Source organism: Cimex lectularius, unplaced genomic scaffold (genome assembly GCF_000648675.2).
Source record: "Cimex lectularius strain Harlan isolate CLEC.00 unplaced genomic scaffold, Clec_2.1 scaffold252, whole genome shotgun sequence".
In the NCBI taxonomy this organism is placed as follows: Eukaryota; Metazoa; Arthropoda; class Insecta; order Hemiptera; family Cimicidae; genus Cimex; species Cimex lectularius.
The window spans coordinates 451804-472254 of NW_019392777.1; the positions used below are offsets into that span (position 1 = coordinate 451804).

A 20451-nucleotide genomic window follows, 5' to 3' on the forward strand; every position below is an offset into this window, starting at 1 on the left:
ATGCTCTGGTACGATCATGCTTGGAGTAAGGATGCGATGTATATAACTTTGTCACAAAAAAGAAAATGGGCATCTTTGATCCAACTCAAAACATGGCGTTGTGGATTGTTAATGGGGCTTTTCGGTCCAGTACTGTCTCTAGCCTCGATGTCGATGCTGGTCAGCTCCCCCTAAACCTTCGGCGTAATTTGCTGGACCTGAAATTCTATGCTAGGGGTATAGCTACTCTTGTTCACCCTCTTATTAATCTCTTTTCCAACACTAATTCTTATCTTCTAGTTATAGTTATCTTCTAGTTATCAGGGCACCAAATCAGGACCTATCTTTGCTAGGTTGTATTTGTTCCTACAGGTTATGAAGTTTTCAGTGCCCCCAATCCAAAAAGTAACCAAATTATCCCCCCTGGCTTTTACCCGACCCTAAAATTCTATCAATTCCGAAACATAAAAGCCACCACTCCTGACTACATGTACAAAAAACGCAAAATCAAAAACGCACTGCCCTCAGCGACGTTTGAATATACAGATGGTTCCAGGGACGTCAGGGGTGTTGGCGCTGCAAGTATCTGCGGAAAAAGAAAATTTTAGACTAAATCCCCTAGGAAGCAACTGTAGCGTCGAAATGATAGCCTTAAATAAAACCCATAAAATTCCAAGGGAACGACACTGTCACGTCGCTGATGTGTGTTAATGTTCCTTAATTGCCCCTACTGAGTTTTTTCTTTCTTTTTTTTTCTTACTTCCTGAGATTATTTTTCCAAGTTTTTATTAATATTTTTCAAAATGATAAGTGAAAGTAAACTGAGCTTTTCGGAAGAAGGTAGCAAGTCGATTTTTTTTTAAAACGATCAAACCGATCTGGCTGACCTTGTATTATATATACGTATTCCGTCCTTTCCGGAGTTCCTCAAGGATCACTACTTGGGCCTTTATAGTTTCAACTTTTTTTATAAATTTGATAATATTTCATCTCATACAATGAACATAGTTTATGGAATCCGTTACAGTTCGTGGTCCGATTGACCAATTAAGTTGTTTCAATTAATTAATATTTATGAAAGGTTTTGGTTGAGATAAAAAATTTTTTTTTAAAGTAAGCATTTTTTTATCTCGACCAATAACTTTCATAAATTAATTGAAGCTTGTGGAGTTGGATCAATGGTGGTGACGATCAACGAACGGATCGGATTTGATTCAAATCGGGCAATTTTAAACAAAACATCTAAATTCAATATCATGTGCGAATTTGACGACTTTAGTGCCATTTTTTTTTTTTTTAATTTTTATTTAATCAATGAGAGTTTAATTTGTTGTTCATCGAACGCCCAATAAAATAAATTGGTTTATTATTAAGATGGATCAATAGTGGAGTCGATTCATTGAGCTAATATCTGAATCGGATTCGGTTCAATTCGGATAATTTTGAAGAACACCTATTTGAATCCATTGCCGTGTGTAATTTTTATGATTTTATTGCGATTTACATGTGGTGTTTTTTTAAATAAGTATTTTGTAGTTAATGAAATTAACAGTAAATTAAATTGTTTTACTATGGAGATGTATCAATGGCTGAGTAGATTCATTGAGCTGATCCAGTCGGATTTGATTCAATCCGGGTAATTTTAAACTAAACTTATTTAAATTCAACACTCGCTACAAATTTGACCTCTATCGTACTATTTTAATGATTTTATTGAGATTTACATTTTTGTATAAGAATTTAATTTGTAGTCCCCGTGTCAGATTCGGTTCAATCCGGGAAATATTAAACAACACCTATTTGTATCCAATACCCTATACAATTTTTAAAATTTTAATGCCAATTTTTATGTTTTTTACAATAATAATTTAATTTGTAATGCATAAAATTAACGATACAATTAAATTGGTTTATTATGGAGATATACCAATAGTGGAGTCGATTCATTGAACGAATCATATTTTTGTAAGATCGGTTCGATGTTTTGAACGTTCTTGATTTTTGGCGGGAGAAAAACCGTTCCCGGACTGAATTTGGTCTTAATTGGTAAATTATTTATTTATGTTCAAACTAAAAGAAACATTTTTACATGTATCCTGGTTCGTTTATTTTTCTGTCTGTTTAGTATATGTTGAATTAGTTTTTTAGTTGTTATATGATTGTAGATTTTCTGGCTGGAGATTTCAACGAAGATTTCTTCCCCTATATTGATGTTTTTTACGTTTCGATTTTATTTTGTTCGATTTATTTTGTCAGTTTGGTTTATAAGTCTGACTTGTTAAGTTGTCGTGAAAGAGTTTATCGAGGCTTTGGATTTTTTCGTCCCTGTTTGATTTTCAATCGATTCAGTCACCAGCCTCACTCGAGGGACGAACGAGGCCAACGAAACAGTCGGCTGTCAGGTATTTTTACATCTTTTTACACCCAGGAGAAAATAATTTAAAGAAGAGATGTTCCAATCGTCGAGGGATATCGTCAAAAACAGCGGGTACAGGAGCCCGTTTTCGGATGAGAGGTGCCTGGTCCCAGGGCGGAGGCTGGCGGCGGCGGCCACCCCTACCATGCAGCCGGGCGACTCCTGCGAGTTCGGTTCCAACAAATACTTCCTCCTATGCGGCCTCGGTGGCATCCTCTCCTGCGGCCTGACCCACACGATGGTCGTCCCTCTCGACCTGGTCAAATGCAGGCTCCAGGTCGATCCGGCCAAGTACAAGAACCTTTTCCACGGTTTCAAGGTCACCGTGGCCGAGGACGGCATGAGGGGACTTGCGAAAGGATGGGCGCCGACTTTCTACGGCTACTCAATGCAGGGCGCTTGCAAGTTCGGATTCTACGAGTACTTCAAGGTCTTGTACTCTGGTATACTGGGCGAGGAGAACTCCTTCCTGTGGAGGACTTCACTTTACTTGGCCGCATCCGCCTCAGCTGAGTTCTTCGCCGACATCGCCCTCAGCCCGATGGAAGCGGTTAAAGTCAAGATCCAGACGACGCCCGGCTTCGCCAACACGCTCAGAGAAGCCGTGCCAAAAATGATGAGAGAGGAAGGCATGAACGCTTTCTTCAAGTCCCTCGTGCCGCTCTGGTGCAGGCAGATCCCTTACACTATGATGAAGTTCGCCTGCTTCGAAAGGACTGTTGAACTCCTTTACAAATTCGTCGTGCCCAAGCCGAGGGATCAGTGTTCCAAGGGCGAACAGCTCGTCGTCACGTTTGCAGCTGGTTACATAGCCGGCGTTTTCTGCGCCATTGTCTCCCACCCGGCCGATACGGTCGTCTCCAAGCTGAATCAGGAGAAGGGCTCCACCGCCGTCGACGTTGCCAAGAAGATCGGCTTCGCCGGATTGTGGAAGGGTCTCGGACCTAGGATCATCATGATCGGTACTCTCACCGCTGCCCAATGGTTCATCTACGATTTCGTCAAAGTCGCCCTCGGCATCCCAAGGCCACCACCACCCGAGATGCCCGAGTCGCTCAAGAAGAAACTCAAGGAGAACTGAGCGATGACTACACAATCAAATAATAAAAAAACAATTAGAACACGATTAATATAATTAATTAGTTTTCAAATTTAAAAATTATATAATGTACCGAGTTCTTAATCAATTATTTATATTTATTTATCGAATTTGATGATAAACCGGCATTCCTTTCGACCTGTTTCCATAAAAAAATAAAATTAAGCAATGTAATAATCCCAGCTAGGCTTCTGCTGGTATCCAGCACTTAGAGGGGCAATTTTATTGTTAATCTCTAAAAGAGACTAGTTGAAAATAAACACATGAAGAAAAATAAAAGATTCTATTTAGTTTTCCAATTTTGTCCCGGATCATATTATCAGCAGGTATATATAATTTCTTTTTTAACACACTAAATTTGTTTTATTCATAAAGATTTATAAGGTGATTTTGAACGGTGGTTTCAACAGTCTTTCCAAGTCTGCAATTTATGTTGAAGTCGGTTAAAAGGAAATTTGCATGTATTCTTTCGGACAGTCCGGGACATAAAAGCACATGCTTTTACCCCTAGACTAATTTGGGTGTGTAATTGCCTGATGGAACTAGGAAGACGCAATCTCACCTTGTGATCTGTTCTGGTATGGTATGGAAACAAATAAACGGGCCAACTAGCCAAGGGTTCACCCAGGGGACTACAACAGGAAATAAAATAAAAAAATGTGCCATTAGCTAGAGATTATGCAGTTTAAACAAAAGGAGATAAACCCCTTTATGCACACCGGTCAGACTCAGACCATTGGTCACATGTTATCCAAAAACATGAGGATATTTACGGGCTTTCCTCATTTACTATTGTCATAGTTGAAATGCAAGAGCAGTAGTAATGCTCATAATGAAGGATAATCTTATAAAAAAAAACCAACATACCGACCAAAAGGGCAGATCTAGAGACTGACCTTAACAAATCGGAGAGCATAATTGAAGAATATAGAAGTGGCTTTTTATTCCACTCTACTGGATCACAGAGAGAGTAGCTTACTCTCACCTATGCGGCAGGTTGAAAGCCTAAGCGATTTGTTGCAATGGCTAGATCATTGCAGGATGAGTGCTCTCGCTGATTCCCCAACTGAGTGCTTGGCTGTGTGAGCCATCGACTTTGTACTTGGATCAACTGGTCATGTTTGACTGCATGCTCTCACTGACCAAGTCTGTCCTGAAAGCTGCTTTCAAAACACAGTAGTCAACTCATCTCAGCCCTGGACAGTCGATGTCGTGTCTTGGTCACTGTCTTCAACTGACTCTGTGAGCCAATAACTAACTTTTACAAATCGTCCCCTTTATACCGATTTGCCAACCAGGATAGAGGAGGAAAATAAAATAAAAAAACTGTTGGGCAGCATCCTTTTTACAAGGGTTTGCAGCCTTCAGGTCCCATGTCAATGGACATCCGGCGAAATGTCACCCTGAATTTACGGTATCCGACACAGCTTGTTGAACTGCCCTGCAACGACCTTCCCACACTAAATAAATCGACTTTCATTCTTTAGTGGGGCTGATCGTTTCTTAGACTTCCAAGTGGGAAACTTCTCTTCGCTCCTTACTGGGTGGGTGATCCGTTGTACAGTGTAAATTTTTTACAATTATTTTTAACTCACGCAAGATGTTACATAGGCAACATGATTTAAGTAGAAAGGGAATTCTGTACTTTGAGAAACAGATAGAAAGACAGAGGTCTTTTAATGAGAAAATAGCGGAGGAAAAGGCCTGAAGTGGGAAGGAAATAACCACTTCAAGTTGGTGTGCAGTCAGGGATAAAGTTTGTTTTAGAACAAATCATGCACATGTTCCTCCTTATGGAGCTCATCGAATACAAGGCATCGGTAATTAAAGGTGACTTGAGGGTGGAATAAAGTTAAATCTTAGAGATACGGCTCTTGACTTCTGCGTCTCTAGGACAGGAAGAACCAGATCTAAAACTCAGGACTTTTGAACTCGTTCCAAGCATGTTTCATTGAAGTCCTGAATTTTTACAATCGTGTTGTAAGTGAAGAAGTGGGAAAGAAAGCTTGGGAGTTATTCATCCATCTCAGGCCGTATTGTGCCTTTACATTCCAGGTCGGTTGATAGCAGAAACAGACCAGAATGATCCGAAAAGACCGGTTTATCGGAGAAAAAGTACAATTTTTTTTTGGTCTAATGATAATACGGCTCGATGAAATTTCCCTTGCAAGATTGACCTAGTTGTGTGAATATAGAATAGTTTGGAATGTCGCCATCACAGCTGGTGTGTTTTATTATTAGCTTGACTTACGTTATGCAACTGACGTGAGATGTGCTAACAACGTTTATTTTTATTTTTTTAAGGTCAAGGAAAGTTTTACTGTAGTAAAATTTTGTAAAAATAGATAAATTTAATAACAGTAAATTTACTTGGATTTTACGCGTGTTTGGAAACATAATGCATCTTATTAAATATGAGTAGATGGGCCATCAGAGGATCTAAATTGAAGTTCATGCATGTACGAGGATGACACAACTTAGAAAACCGAGGAAGTTGGGCTTTTTTATTTTTTTTTAATAACTTTATTTCTACCTGCTACCTTTATCAGACTACTGTAAGGCCTGTAGTCTAATAAAGGGAGCAGGAAGAAATAAAGTTATAAAAAAATTCACTAGTTTCGTGGTCTGCTTGATCAATTAATATCTTTCAATTAATAAATAATCGTTATAAAAAAATACAATAGTTTCGTGGTCTGCTTGACCAATTAATATCTTACAATTAATTAAGTAATTAATCAGTAAGTTGTAATAAGTAACAATCAGTTGAGATAAAAAAGCAGCAGCGTATCAAGCCGAAGATCGTGGGTTTGAATCCCGCTCGTGCCATTGACTTTTTTATCTTAACTGAAAACCTTAATTAATTGTAAGTTATAAAAAAAGCTAACTTGACTGGTGTGACAGATAATCCCGAAGTCTAACCCCTGAATCGCCAAAACACTGATTTTTTTTTTTTTTTGCCAGAGGAGTTTTGATTAAAAGAAAACACTTTTTTTTCAGCAAAAAAGCCCTTTTCAAGGGAGAGGAGAGACAAAAAGAAAAAAAATTATTTATTTTTTGTTTTCTCTAAAGAAGAATGAAACAAATGTACATTTATATTTGTATGCTTTTTTTACAATGATAATTTTTTGAGTATTTTTTGATAAGCAGCACTGGCTTTTTTTCGTGTTTTTTTTGTAAAAGTTTTTTTTTTTTTCAAAGAAGCTTTTTCAGGAACAACTGCGGCGCGCTTGGGCGTTGCCTGCAAGCGATGAGAAATGACGACGGGTAGATCAGGGACAAGGAAGCGGCGCAGGCTGTTAAGGTGCACGTCTCTTATCAGTCCGGCCTGTCCTTCTTCTTATTTGTTCTTTTTGGATTTTTTCTTTGCGCCGCGCCCTGAGCTGTCCTGCTGAAAGAGTGAGTTTAAGATATCATCAATGTCGGGCGCGGGTCTGAAAAATAAAAACGGGGCGGTAAAGGGAAGGAAAAACAAAAACAAAAACAAAATAAAAATAAGAAAACAGAAAAAGAAACCCCGGAAAGAACAGACAAGGAAGGGATGTACAAGACTGATTTCTTACGGAGGCTGATTGTCACGTCCGAGCAGTACGCGGTACTGCACCTCGTGCGAGTCTGGCTTGACTCTCTGGATCGCGTTGCCCTGGCAGTTGGCCCATTGGGTGATGTCGTATACAGCTCCGTCCATGCAAGCGTAGTACCTGCAACGCCACCAGCCCCAGCCGCGCGACTCAGCCCACATGTCACTCTGAAAAACAATAATATAGTTTGATGGTTGTCTAGTTCCTGATAAGAAACACAAGAAATATAAATACAGGGCATTCGGTTATTCATGTTACAAACTTTGCCAGTAGATTCTACATTCAAAATGGAACCAAAAAGTCCTAATTAACTATGGTCTGAATCTCAACAGTTACGAAGTTATTTCACGTTTTCTGATTTTTTAAGATTTCATGACCTTGTTCAAATAAACAATAGTAACTCTATAAACTGCGTTAAATTTCCAATAAGATGTATCAATACTAAACTTGTAAACATTTTGAAAAATCGAAAAAAAAAAAAATTTCCAAAGTTGAAAAATTTACCATGGTGATTCTAAACTATTTCCAAAGCTAGAGACCAGCAAATTTCAGAAAACATACTCCATTTTAATATCCTTTTGAATGGTGCAATTGCTTTTTTAATAACTTTTTTCAAAGATGAAGCAATTGATGAAGGAAAAGAGAAAACGAGAAATCCGTCAGCCACGGTTTTTCCTTTCCACCATCAATTTTTTCATCTTTGAAAAAGTAATTACACTACTAAAAAAGGATATTCAATGGACTACGTTTTCTGAAATTGGAATGGAAAATTGGACTCTAGGTTTGGAAATAGTAGTTTAGCAAATGTCTCAACTTTGGAAAAAAAAATTCTCGGTACTAAATGATTTTGCTATTTCACGAAAGTTTACAAGTTTTGTATTGATCATGTCTTATTGGAAATTTAATATAGTTTTCAACGGTATCAATGGATTTGTCCAAAACCATTTAGTTTTGGAGTTATCATTGCTTATTTGAAGGAAGGTCTTGAAATCTTAAACGATCAGACAAAGCTATTTCTAGCTCTGAAACTTGAGATTCAGACCTTAGTTAATTAGGACATTTTGATTCCATATTAAATGTAGAATCTACTGGCAAAATTTATAACACGAGTAGCCGAACACCCTGTAAATAACCAAAATATATCTATAATATTATTTTTGTCGATGCACTACATGCCATATAAACCTAAGGGGGTATCAATACAATAACTGACGGTTTCCTTCAAAATCTCACTGAAGGAAAAATTGACGTGTGGTGGGGCTTACACTGAACTATAAAGCGAGATTACTTAATTTCACAGTCAGCTTAGATTTTATTTAGAAGGAACATTTAATAAGGCCGGCGCCACAATAGACGGAATGCGACGGAAATTTTCACTGCACAAGCTTACAATTCAAAACACAGCCGGCGACAGACTGAATGGAAATTTCCGTCGTAAGGTCTCGTCGAGCTCTGTTGGTGCACCAGCGTCCATCAACAGGATGTTCTGCTGGGTTCTACCTAAGCAGGTCAAAACAGTGGAAAGTAGAGGGGTGCGCCACACTGGCGACGGACATGGATAGAATGGAAAAGGTGGTATGTGGTAGTAGTTTTATTCATTTCTGCTATTTCCGCTGTATATGTAGGTTGTTCGGGTTGGGTGGATTTTTTGATGCAACATTTCCGTCACATACCGTCTAGTGTGGTGCCGGCCTAAGTCATAAAAACCACCTTCTCGCTGTTCATTTATTCACCCCATATTCAATTCCCCCCACCCCAATGGTGGATGTGGTTGTACACCATATGACAAAACGGTATATACATGTACACAGTTAAAGAAGAAGAAAGTATCAATGAGATTTTGACTATATGAGAAAAAAAACTGATTGTACCTTCAAAATCTCACCAAATTATGGAACCAATGGAAAATGGGGGGGGGTAAAATTTTTTAAAGGAAATCTTGATTCGTACCTCTCTCGCCGAATGGTGGATCTTACACTGTGCGCAATACCTCGCAGCGTAGCTCGGGCGATCCGTCAATTCCCTTTTATGCCTCTTGCCACAGTTGTTACACCTGGTAAATAAATTTAATTTTAGTTTTAAATATGATTCGGTATAAGTGCTTATTGCGTATATAAGATTTACCGTATTGTATTAGCAGCGTATTCCATTTTTTCGTGGAGTTGTGAAAGTAGGTTGCTCAGCTCGCTCCAAGCCTGTTCGACTTGGTTCGTCTCAGCGACATACCTGTCGTAAGCTTTCCGCCTCTCAGGCTCGGCTATCAGGTCGAAGGCGTGTACGAGTATCTTGAATGCCTCTTCAGCGCCCGGCTGAGAGTTTTTGTCTGGGTGTACAAGAAGGGCCTGGCTCTTGTAGTACTTCTTGATCTCCTCATCGGTGCAGGAGCTCGTCACGCCAAGTATGCTGTACGGGTCTTTGCCCTTGCATGAGAGCAGGCGTTTCATCGCCTCTTCACCGGTCGTCGGGAGTGAGATGTTGTGGTTGAGCGAGCCGGGGATCTGAGGCTCAGGCGGCTTTTTCGGGAACTGCCTCTCTTTCTTGCCCCAGTAGAGCCAGCGTTTCGCAAACGAGAATGAACTCTGCTGGAACTCGCCCAACCACGTCGAACTCTTGGCACAAGCTTCGCTAAACCTAATTTTAAAAGAGGAAATTTTATCAAAATGAGGGAAAAAAATTTAAAGAGAAAAATTTCCTTCTTACATGTGTATTAGAAGGGAAGTTGAAAGAGAGGTAACACTCCAAAGTAGATTAATAAGCCAGGAAGTGAAGAACATCAAGTAATATGATGACTTTTCTTGCCATTTTTTAAACAAAGCGCCTAAATTTGTGTCTCGTTTACGGAACGATCGTTGAGTCCTTTTAGTCTTCGGTGCTCTACAATTACTACTGTTCCTTTCTGACTTAGGCGCAGATCCTGCATTGAATCGACAATGAATTTATTTTTTTAATCAAAACTTTAGTGGAATTGTTACCTTTTCTTTCTTCTCTTGCTTTTGGCTTGGCCGTTTGACGATCGGGAGCCCTGGCAGGCCCGACGGACATTCCAGGAGACTCTTTCCTCCCGGCTGTCTTGCTGTCATTCTGAACGCCATCGGCAACCTTGTCGTCCTTTTCAGCCGGCTTCACCTTTTTCCTCTTTTTTTCGCGCTTCGGCTCCACAGGCTGGCCGCCCTTGGACGTGGCGACCTCCTCCTGTGACGACCACCTCTTGACCGTGGCGCGTGGCTTCTCGACAAGCGTCTCCTCGCTCCCGGATGAGCTTTGCCTCTTCAGGCCGCAAGTGCTGCCACCGCCTGGCTTGGCGTTGCCGCTCGTCTTGTTTGGCGGCTTTTTCACCTCGGGCTTGATAGGCGGGCTAGTTGTCGGCTTCGAAAAGAACTTTGTGACCGGTGGCGGAGTCAGAGGAGGCTTAGCCAAAACATCTGAGTAACTCGGCCTCATCGGTTTCACCTGCCACATAATCACAACTAATTTAAAAAAACTACATTCTTTTCTTTCTTTTTTAAATTTTATTATTATTTTAAAAACATTTTAGATAATAATTTTTATTATCTAACCTAATATATATATTTATTTAAATTTGTCTATGTGGTTTCTTTTTATAGATTTTTTGTTAAATTTTTACATCATTTTTTTTTAATTAAATTAAATTTTTTTAAAGTAGATAAATGTAGTGGATGCTGATGATGGGTTGAAATTTGAGGCGAACGTCCAAAAAATTTAATGTAAAATTAAAACAAAAAATTATTTTTAAAAAACCACTGTATTTTTTATATATATAAATACATAAATATAAATGCATAACTATACAGGGTGTCCACCATATACAAGACACCCCTTATTTTTTTTGCGTTTGTTGTATAAAAAAATTCTTAATGGAAACCACATTTTATTTTCAACCTAATTTTTTTTTTTTAATTGACCATGATAACACTCCCATGGAAAGAATATCTCATGTGTGCTAGTCATTAGTACGTACAGTATTACAACTGAGTAGCAAAGAAGAGCAGTTTCTTGCGTCATTCAAACTGGTGGACATTTGGAGCACCATTAACATCAAAATAAATTCAAATAATAGTTTAATTATTCAAACTAAAAACTACTTCCTGTCTTTTTTTATTTATTATACTACATGAAAAATTGAGGTAGAGTTCTGAAACCAAAACCAAAATTTTTTTTTGGTACTAGAAAGTAATGTCGTTTTTTAATTGTAGGATTACTTAGTTCAATATTTACATTTTTTGTTTATATATTTGTGTTTACAAATATGCTAGTTTAATCCCTAAATTAAAAGGCTTTATTTCTCCAGTTTCTGTTTTCATATTGTTTAGTTGTGTCAAATAATTTAATATGTGAAGACGTCTGGATAGAACACGTTTAAGTTATTGTTTCTTTATGTATGAATGAGACTTTAAAATAAAGCAAAAATGGCCTGCGCTAGCACAGAAAAGATCTAGTATTTCACCATGACGCCCCCTCCCTTTAAAACCAAAAATTTATTAACTAATCTGAATTGGCAAATTTTATCTCACCCACCAAACTATCCATACATTTCACCTTGTGATTACTATTTATTTAGATAGTTATAAAAGTTTTTAAATGGCCAAAACCTTAAAAGTGCTCAAAACATTCCTAGACTCAAAAGATGGGAATTTTTATGCGAAAGGAATAGACACGCTACCTGAAAGACGGCAAAAAGTAATTGCAAACAATGGACAATACATCTCTGAATAGTTAAAAATATACCAGCTATAAAAAAATAAAAATATATATACTGTCAAAAAGTCATTTTCTTGCCAACTCAATTGTTTTTAAATTTATTAAGCCTTAGTAGAATTGTACAATTAATAAAGAAAATTTTTCCATAATATACGGTGACGTGGTGATGTAAATAGCGAATGGGTAAAGTGTTTTTGGATGTTTACCCACTCGCTATTTACGTCACAAGTATATTATGAAGAAAAAAATTTTTTTTTACTAACAAGTTTGCCTAAACGCGAATATTGTTTATATTATATCAGTAAGATTGGTTAGAGAAGGGTAAGATTGGTTTGAAATAGAGGTTATTTAAATATTTAAGGGTCAATTGAGATTTTGACATGCCAGTAGGATTGGTTAGAGATGGGTAAGTTCAGCTAGAGATATTTAGGGTCAGTAGAGATGGTTCTAGGGGTTTGTTAAAGGTTGATTCGGGATTTTTACATGTTAGAGATGGGTAAGGTCATCTAGAGTTGATTAGAGATTTTTACATGCCGAAAGGATCGGTTAGAGATGGGTAAGGTCATCTAGAGTTGATTAGAGATTTTTACATGCCAAAAGGATTGGTTAGAGATGGGTAAGGTCATCTAGAGTTGATTAGAGATTTTTACATGCCGATAGAATTGGTTAGAGATGGTAAGGTCATCTAGAATTGATTAGAGATTTTTACATGCCGATAGGATTGGTTAGAGATGGTAAGAAAGGGTAAGGCTGGGTAATATGGCAAAATGCCGAAACCAATATGATCAGTTCAGGTAGGTCAAATAATCAGAAATGACCAAAATTCATTTGACTTTTAAAAAAATTAATTAATTTAAAAAAATAACATGAAAAAATCTCCCATCCAAATATTTAAACAATAACAAAACAAAAACAAACAGACATACCTATAGTATTTATTATACTTTTTTCAAGCATTTCAGCGACAATTTAATCTTTTTTGTTTTGTCTTTTTTTTGGGAGGGGGAAATAATCGGGGATATGCAAAGATAAAATAAATATATATATACCAAAATAATCAATTCTTGCCCAAAACAAAAATAAAACAATATTTTCACATGTGAGTTTCAATACAGAAAATTTACATAAAATACCGTTTAAAAAATAAATAAATAAACGGACAAATCACCTCGGCGACAATGCGCTTCTTCGCCTGCGACTGGCCTTGTCGTTCCTGTAGCGGCTGCTCCTCCTGCTGCCCTCCGAACGGCGAATACGTCCCGTTGCGGTTCGGCACCCAGTTACCGACGACATTTTCAATGAGGCACCCATTCGATATATTCTCCGGGTACGACGCCCTGTCAACACGCCAAGAGGAAACGTTCCAGTGGACAACTTTTATTTGATAACAGCTGATATATTATTTAAAAAAATAATAATAAAATGAGCTTTCATGGCCAATTAATATAAAGATCAATTTGGTGCCAGTGATAATTAAACATCACTGTCACCATATTCGTGCATCTGCATACCCACAGACCTCGTATCATTCCAAGTCGTCAGGATTTTAAAAGCACCTTAGCTGAGGAGAAAATAAAAAGACGTACATTTCTGCGACTTTTTTTTAAACAGTGTACTATGATTAAAGAATTAATTCATTCTAAATGCAGGCAAGTATGAAAGGGTTAAAATATTTAAATAATCAAGGTTTTATTGACTAAAAATGACTGATTGATTTTTCAAAAAAACATTTGGTCACCGGTGCTAAAAGAAAACAAAAGACAATATATATATTTAAAAAAAAAAAGAAGAAGAAAGATATACAGCTGATCTAAAAGGAGTTTTCAAAAGGATCTGTCGATAAGAAAAAGAAAAAATGCACCCGTCCAGCTCTGGAAAGTTGGCGGTCAAGAAGAACCTGAAGAGCGCCAAAGGGAGGCCGAAGAGCGAGTCGAGGAGCAAGAAAAAGCGTAGGAAAGAGTCGTACGCCATATACATATACAAGGTGCTCAAGCAGGTCCACCCGGACACAGGCGTCTCGTCCAAGGCGATGAGCATAATGAACAGCTTGGTGAACGACATATTCGAACGGATCGCGGCCGAGGCGTCACGCCTTTCCCTCTACAACAAGCGTATGACAATATCAAGCCGTGAGATACAGACCGCCGTGAGGCTCCTCCTGCCCGGTGAGCTGGCCAAGCATGCAGTCTCCGAGGGTACGAAAGCCGTAACAAAATACACGAATACGAAGTAACTTTGATTCAATGAAGTATTCAACTGTTCAAGTTTTTTTTCGGTGAATAAACGTGTTATATTAAAAACTTTTTTTATGTATTTTTTAACACACAAATAAGATTGCTAAGAATATGGATAACAGGCCTCTCGATTGATTAATATCTTATTATAATCCAGAGTGGTTGCCAATAAGTAGCTTTCTCTACACCCATAATGTCACAATCACAAAATGAAATCCAATCTTACGGTTGTATATAATAAGTATAGTCGTAGATAAAAGTAAATTAGGTAATTTTTTTAAATTTCTTTGAATTTTCTCAATTATGATGTTATTCGTGGAAAACAAGTCTTAAAATATTTTAGACATCAAAGTGGTTTTTGAGGTTCCATTGCTTTAGCCCTTTCAACTGCATGACACGGGGAATATTTTGGATTTTAAAGGATGTATGTTTAGATTTTTTTCCATAAGGAAAAGAGACGGCCTTGGAAAGGACTAGCACCTTGTGAGGGAGATAAATTATTTTCAGAGGTTCTTACATCATAGCTCTCTCATTCCCAGGATAGCTGCAGATTGGGGGTTGACACGCGAGGGGTCATGGCTCAGTTCTGGGAGGGAGGAGGTACTGATTGCCTTCAGGTATTCCTGAGAAGTTGGCAATAAAGAAGGTATACTAATGATTCTCTTAAGGTCAAAGAGATAACTTAATATATGTTTTGGCTTAATTAGTTTTGAATAATATTTTTTGATAATAATACGTTTTTTGATAATCAAAAATTCTGGGCTAGCTTGAAGATTCTAAAGGTGTTGGGTCCGAGGCGTATATACAGGCTACTCGTGTTACAAACTTTGCCAGTAGATTCTCCATTCAGAATGGAACCAAAAAGTCCTAATTAATAATGGTCCGCATCTCAACAGTTTCCCCCCTTTATGATTTTTTAAAATTTCACAACCTTGCTTCAAATAAACAATGATAAACCAAGGGCAACTTTCACAAAACGTACTGATTTAATATCCTTTTTAGTAGTGTAATTGCTTATTTAATTACTTTTTTCAAAGATAAAGAAATTGATGAAGGAAAGGAAAAACCGTGGTTGACGGATTGGTAAGGTGGAAAGATTAATAATACAAAAATAAAAACTTAAGAAAATTTTGAATGAATTTATTTAACTTTTTTAAATTTTGATTTGAAATGCTCTCCACTCTCCTCTATTCAAGAACGAGCCCGTTTTCTCATATTAGCCACTGTAACTCGAAAGTTTAATTTAAATAAAGTTTTTCAACAGCGGACAGGATACATTGCTTTAAAATTACAACATAGTGTTAACAAGATATCAAATTGATAACTAAAAAATTTTGAATCTTAAAACTCTTTTCTTCTGGAGAATAATAATACAATAATCCTTTAATCAAAGATGCTGTCGTTGGTAAATAATAAACATTTGCACTAATTCGTTTTGAACCCAAATTAAAAAACATTTAATAAATTCAATCAATATTTCCTTAAGTTTTTTGAATTTTTTTAAAATTATTATTAATCTTACCACCTTACCAATCCGTCAACAACGGTTTTCTCCTGTCTTTCAGCAATTTCTTCATCTTTGAAAAAAAGTAATTAAAAAAGCAATTACACCACTAAAAAGGATATTAAATGGAGTACGTTTTCTGAAATGTGCTGGTTTCTAGGTTTGGAAATAGTAGTTCAGAAACACCATAGTAAATTTTTCAACTTTAAATATTTTTTTTCAAATTCTTGGTACTAAACGATTTTGCTATTTCACGAACGTTTACAAGTTTAGTATTGATCACATCTTATTGGAAATTTAACATAGTTTTCAATGGTATCAACGGATTTGTCCAAAACCGTTTGGTTTTGGAGTTATCATCGTTTGAAACAAGGTCGTGAAATCTTAAAAAATCAGAAAAAGGGGGATAACTTTAATTTCCCTAGGATATTTTTTTTTTCTTAATTTGGCGACAGGTCGATCCACGCAAATGTTCCTTCTGTGGCCATGTTGGTCCAGAGCATCACAGCGCACTTATTAAAGATCAACCTTTACTATTTAAAATTTGTAAATAATATAAAAAGATCATTTTGGATAATACATGTCAATTTATTTATTTTTCATGCTAGCTGTTTGATCTGACATCCTAATGTTGATGGTTGGCAAGAATAGGCTCCCTGTCCATTATTCAAAGACAAAATTTATTATAAAATATCATACATTCAGTACAATTAATTGTCATACATTCAGGTGAATAAATGAATTAATTTTAATTTTTTTATTTATTTATTTTACCATAGTCGCAATTTTACCCGTCATAGACAAACATTTTCCTTGTATCCAAACAAAGTTGGCATACATGGCCCTGAGCCATCTGTTATTTAATGTTCCAATTTTATTTAAAATATATTAATTGTCCAATTATTGGGATGGATGTCGACAAGAACATACACCCTCTGATTATTTTATTTTTTTAATTTAGTCATGTTGACTCTCTTTTAATCTGACGATATTAAGGTCGCTAGGATAATCATTGAAACGTAGTTGGCAAGCATGGCCCAAGAGCGTACATTACTCAAAAACAAAATTTATCACAAAATGAACCAATCGTCCTATATTGATTAAAAATAAATCCTCAGAATTTATTCAAAAATGCTGTTTTTTATTTTGCCACACTGGCCCTTTGATTTGTCATACAAAGGTTTTTCAAACATTGAAAAAGAGGTTGTTGGTAGACATGGCCTACAGACATCCTTTAATAATGGACAAAATTTAGTATAAAATGTTCCGTCCAATATTGGAATTGACGTTAAAGTTAACATAAATCCTCAGTATTTATTTTAAAACGGCAATGATTTAATTTTGCCAATTTTATCTGACATACACAAAGATTTTCCCAATGTTGAAACAAGATTGGTGACAGCCATGGCCCAAGGATGTCCACTGTACGAATCGTCTTACATTCAAATGAAAGTTAACGTCAACATAAATCCTCTCAATTTATTTTAAAATAAACGTCAATTCTTTATTTTGCCATGTTGGCAATTTAATTTGTCAAACATACTGATTTTCCTAGCATTCGAACAAGGTTGGCAGTGATCGTCCTGGGGTGTTTAGTGTCGAAATTTTATTCAAAATACAAGTTCTCCAATACTGAGTGGATGTTGATCCCAACATAAATCCATTGAATTCATTTAAAAAGCAATTATTAGGCACTTTTGTAATTTGATGTGCACGAAGGTTTTTCAAGCATTGAAGCAAAGTTAGTGATCCAATATTGGGATTGATGTTATTATTAACATAAATCCTCTAAAATTGTTTAAAAAAGCATATTTTTTTATTTATCCATGCTGCCATGTTTACCAGCGGCTCACACAAATTTTCCTTGGATTTGAATGAGCTTGGCCGACAAGACCCTGGAGCGTCTGTTACTCAAAAACAAAACTGATTATAAAATGTACTAATCGTCCCATATTGATTAAGAGAAAAGCTGATGTCAACATAAAATTGTTTGTATTTACTTAAAAAGTTATTTTTTATTTCGCCATGCTGGAGATTTTTTTGGCATTGAAGGTTGTCCAACATGACCATGGAGCGTCCATTATTCAAAAGCAATATTTATTATATCGTTCTATGCTGATTAAGACAAAGGTTGACATCAACATAAAATCTTCTGAATTTATTGTAAGTTATTTTTTATTTTGTTGGTGCTTTTTTTGACAGTGATGGTTATCCTAGCACTTGAAACAAGGTTGGCCAACATGACCCTGGAGCATAAGTTATTCATGAACAAAATGTATTGTAAAATGCACTAATCGCCATAAGATAAAAGTTGATGTCAACATAAAATCATCAGAATTTATTTAAAAAAATATTATTTATTTTGCTAAGCTGGTGCTTTTATGACAGTGATGGTTATCCTAGCACTTGAAACATGGTTGCCCAGCACGGCCATGTTGCATCCGATATACAAAGACAAAATTAAGTATAAAATGTCTTACATTGAGAAGAACGTTGAAGCATAAATACTCTTAATTTATTTCTGAAAGTTTTCATTTCACCATGCTGGCACTTTTACCAGTCGCAAACAAAGGTTTTTAATTATTTTGAAACAAAGTTGGCTAACATGGCCCTTGCGCATATATTGTTTTTTTTCGACTTTGAGAAATTTTGTACTTCAAAATTATCAGAAATGAAGAAGTTTATTATGCCATGTTGGCTCTGCATGTCAAATGTTTCTCTAGGTGAATGTCAAAGGTTTGATGGTGTGAATTTTTTATTTTTTTATTTTTATTTTATTTTTTTAAACTGTACCGTGATAGACATTGAATTGGATATAAAAATTTTTGGAGGTTGATTTTGCGTGTATGCGGTTAGAGAAGTGACCTGTGAGCAGGTTGGAATAGCACTATGCTTAAGTGGCAAATGGCAAAGAGTTTATGATTAAATCCGACGTAATGGAAGAAAAACAATGTTTAAAAGAATCAATATTGTATTTTGTGAGGGGATCGGATGTCGTCGTGTACCTTTGTGAATAGTCGATGATGTGCGGTTGAACTATGTTGGCGGCCGGGTAGTGGATGAATCCGACCGGCTGCTGGTACTCCTGTCCTCCCGGGTTGAAAACAACGTTGACGAAGTTTCCGCCTCCGACATCGACCATGCGGAGGACGTCTGTCTCCCTCTGGACAGGCTGCGGGTAGTAGACGCTTTCCGGGGGCGGTGGGCTGTACTCGGGCCAGACGGAGCCTCCGGCCGGGGGCGGCGAGCCGAGGAGGATGTACTGGCCCTCGTAGCTCTGTAGGTCGGCGGTCATGTGCTCGATGATGTCGTCGATGCCCCGTTTCTTCGCCGGCTCGATCGGCACCCCGGCCATGTCTCGGGGCGGCTTCGGGTGTCGCTGAGGCGGGTAAAGGGGCGACAGAGCGGATTCTCGAGGGGGGAAAAGCGAGACAAAGCGGACCGGATATCGAGACGGTTCCACTTCGGGGGAGACTGGGTCTCGGCCACAAACAAAACACAATCACAACTGAGGCCACCGCCTCTGGCTGGAGAATGGCTCGAAACTCGATACGGCCCGGGGGAAAAGGGGAGGGACTTAGATCAAGTCCGCAAAGTGGGAAAAAAAACTACAAAGTCCGAAAAGTAAGCGAAAATAGACAGACGGTACACAAATTGGCAAAACGGCTTACGACAAAAATCCTGCTATCACTGCTCCTTTTCTATGACAGACTATCGATCCAACTCCACCCGCCAAAATTCAAAACGGACAACTTTTAATCCTTATTCATAATATAGCATTTTCCAGTCAAATGAAACTTTTTGTCAAACAAATAAACCTTTTTTTTTCAAACAATTGAAACATTTTTTACAAGCAGTTGAATTTTTTTTCCAAGCAAATGAAATCTAAAGCCTAATGATAATAATTATGTAGAGGAATAAATTAATAACATTGTAGTGCTAACAATAATTGTATGATGGTTGAATATTAATATTAATTTCATGTGTGTCGTGCTACAGCATTCGGTTCCATGAATTCCTTCAATGTTCATTTCTAATAATGGACAACAATGCAATTCATAAGACACCAGAAGTAATTGCTGAAGTAGAATCCTTCTCATACACGATAAAATACTTACCGCCATACTCAACGATGTTAAACCCAGTTGAACATGCCTTTTCAAAAATTAAAGCAAGTGCAAGAAGGATGTTAACTGATGCGACATCGCAAATGATCTTGTGTCAGAGATCATCAGCTGCAGTGTCAACTCAGTTACAAGTAACTGCACCAATTACGTTTTGGACTTAATGTTAACTACCGGCAGCTGTTGCAGGAAGATCTCTATATTAATCTTTTATATTAATTATTCTTTGTATGTAAGGTCTCGATTGAAATGAAAAATTTAATGTCACAAGCGGGATTTGAGCCCACAACCTTCGGCTGAGACGGGGAGTTGGTCTCCAAGTGGATTGAAGTCACAATAGCTCAAGTGGCTAGAGCAGTGGCGTATTGAATCGAAGGTCGTGGGTTAATTGAAAGAAGTAATTTGACCAATCAGACCACTAAATATAATGGATTCTATATTAATCTTCGTCTTTGAATTAAAACATTTAAATACATTTTTCTGGCAATAAAACCTATAACTTAACACCATTGTAATTACTTTTGCCTTTTTATAAAACCCCCTAATTTTTGGATTTCATTTGCTTCAAAAAAGGTTTCATTTGCTTGAAAATAAAAAGTTTCATTTGTCTGGAAAATGCTATATATTAATCCATTTATGTTTAGTGGTCTAATTGACCAAATTACTTATTTCAATTAATTACTCTTATTTTGTAAGATCCTGGTTGACATGAAAAAGTTAGTGTCCCGCTCGTGTATGGTAATAATTAATATGGTCAATTAGACCACTAAACTTAAATGGATTAACATAATAAGTAAA

At 37.0% G+C, this 20451-nt stretch overlaps 3 protein-coding genes across 5 annotated transcripts; 2 read left to right on the forward strand and 1 right to left on the reverse strand.

Annotated features, from left to right (window-relative positions):
- Positions 1 to 2314: 2314 nt before the first annotated feature.
- On the forward strand, positions 2315 to 3773 carry LOC106670863 (phosphate carrier protein, mitochondrial). Its single transcript, XM_014401518.2, has one exon. It carries the CDS (start codon positions 2430 to 2432, stop codon positions 3474 to 3476), a length of 1047 nt encoding a protein of 348 aa, XP_014257004.1. The 5' UTR covers positions 2315 to 2429; the 3' UTR covers positions 3477 to 3773.
- Positions 3774 to 6656: 2883 nt separating this feature from the next.
- LOC106670838 lies at positions 6657 to 19148 on the reverse strand. 3 transcript variants are annotated; one of them, XM_014401475.2, is made up of 8 exons: positions 18535 to 19148; positions 12960 to 13128; positions 10045 to 10522; positions 9773 to 9986; positions 9197 to 9703; positions 9023 to 9125; positions 7055 to 7239; positions 6657 to 6879 (listed from the first exon to the last, which is right to left on the reverse strand). In XM_014401475.2, the coding sequence occupies exons 1-8, from the start codon at positions 18882 to 18884 to the stop codon at positions 6810 to 6812; spliced, it is 2076 nt and encodes a 691-aa protein (XP_014256961.1). In that variant the 5' UTR covers positions 18885 to 19148; the 3' UTR covers positions 6657 to 6809. The 3 variants fall into 3 exon arrangements, with proteins under 3 accessions (XP_014256961.1, XP_024083433.1, XP_014256960.1); XM_024227665.1 differs by having other exon boundaries at positions 6657 to 6882; XM_014401474.2 differs by having other exon boundaries at positions 6657 to 6925; positions 18535 to 19143.
- Positions 13311 to 14094, forward strand: LOC106670839 (late histone H2B.L4-like). The gene has a single exon (XM_014401477.1). It carries the CDS (start codon positions 13647 to 13649, stop codon positions 14022 to 14024), a length of 378 nt encoding a protein of 125 aa, XP_014256963.1. The 5' UTR covers positions 13311 to 13646; the 3' UTR covers positions 14025 to 14094.
- Positions 19149 to 20451: the final 1303 nt, after the last annotated feature.

Coding starts and splice junctions, on each gene's coding strand:
- LOC106670863 (XM_014401518.2), top strand. CDS start 2,430: ATGTTCCAATCGTCGAGGGATATCGTCAAAAACAGCGGGTACAGGAGC.
- LOC106670839 (XM_014401477.1), top strand. CDS start 13,647: ATGCACCCGTCCAGCTCTGGAAAGTTGGCGGTCAAGAAGAACCTGAAG.
- LOC106670838 (XM_014401474.2), bottom strand. CDS start 18,884: ATGGCCGGGGTGCCGATCGAGCCGGCGAAGAAACGGGGCATCGACGAC. Junction 13,129..18,534: donor ATCATCGACTATTCACAAAG/GTACACGACGAC, acceptor GCGTGTTGACAG/GGCGTCGTACCCGGAGAATA. Junction 9,704..9,772: donor ACTTCCCTTCTAATACACAT/GTAAGAAGGAAA, acceptor TTTTAAAATTAG/GTTTAGCGAAGCTTGTGCCA.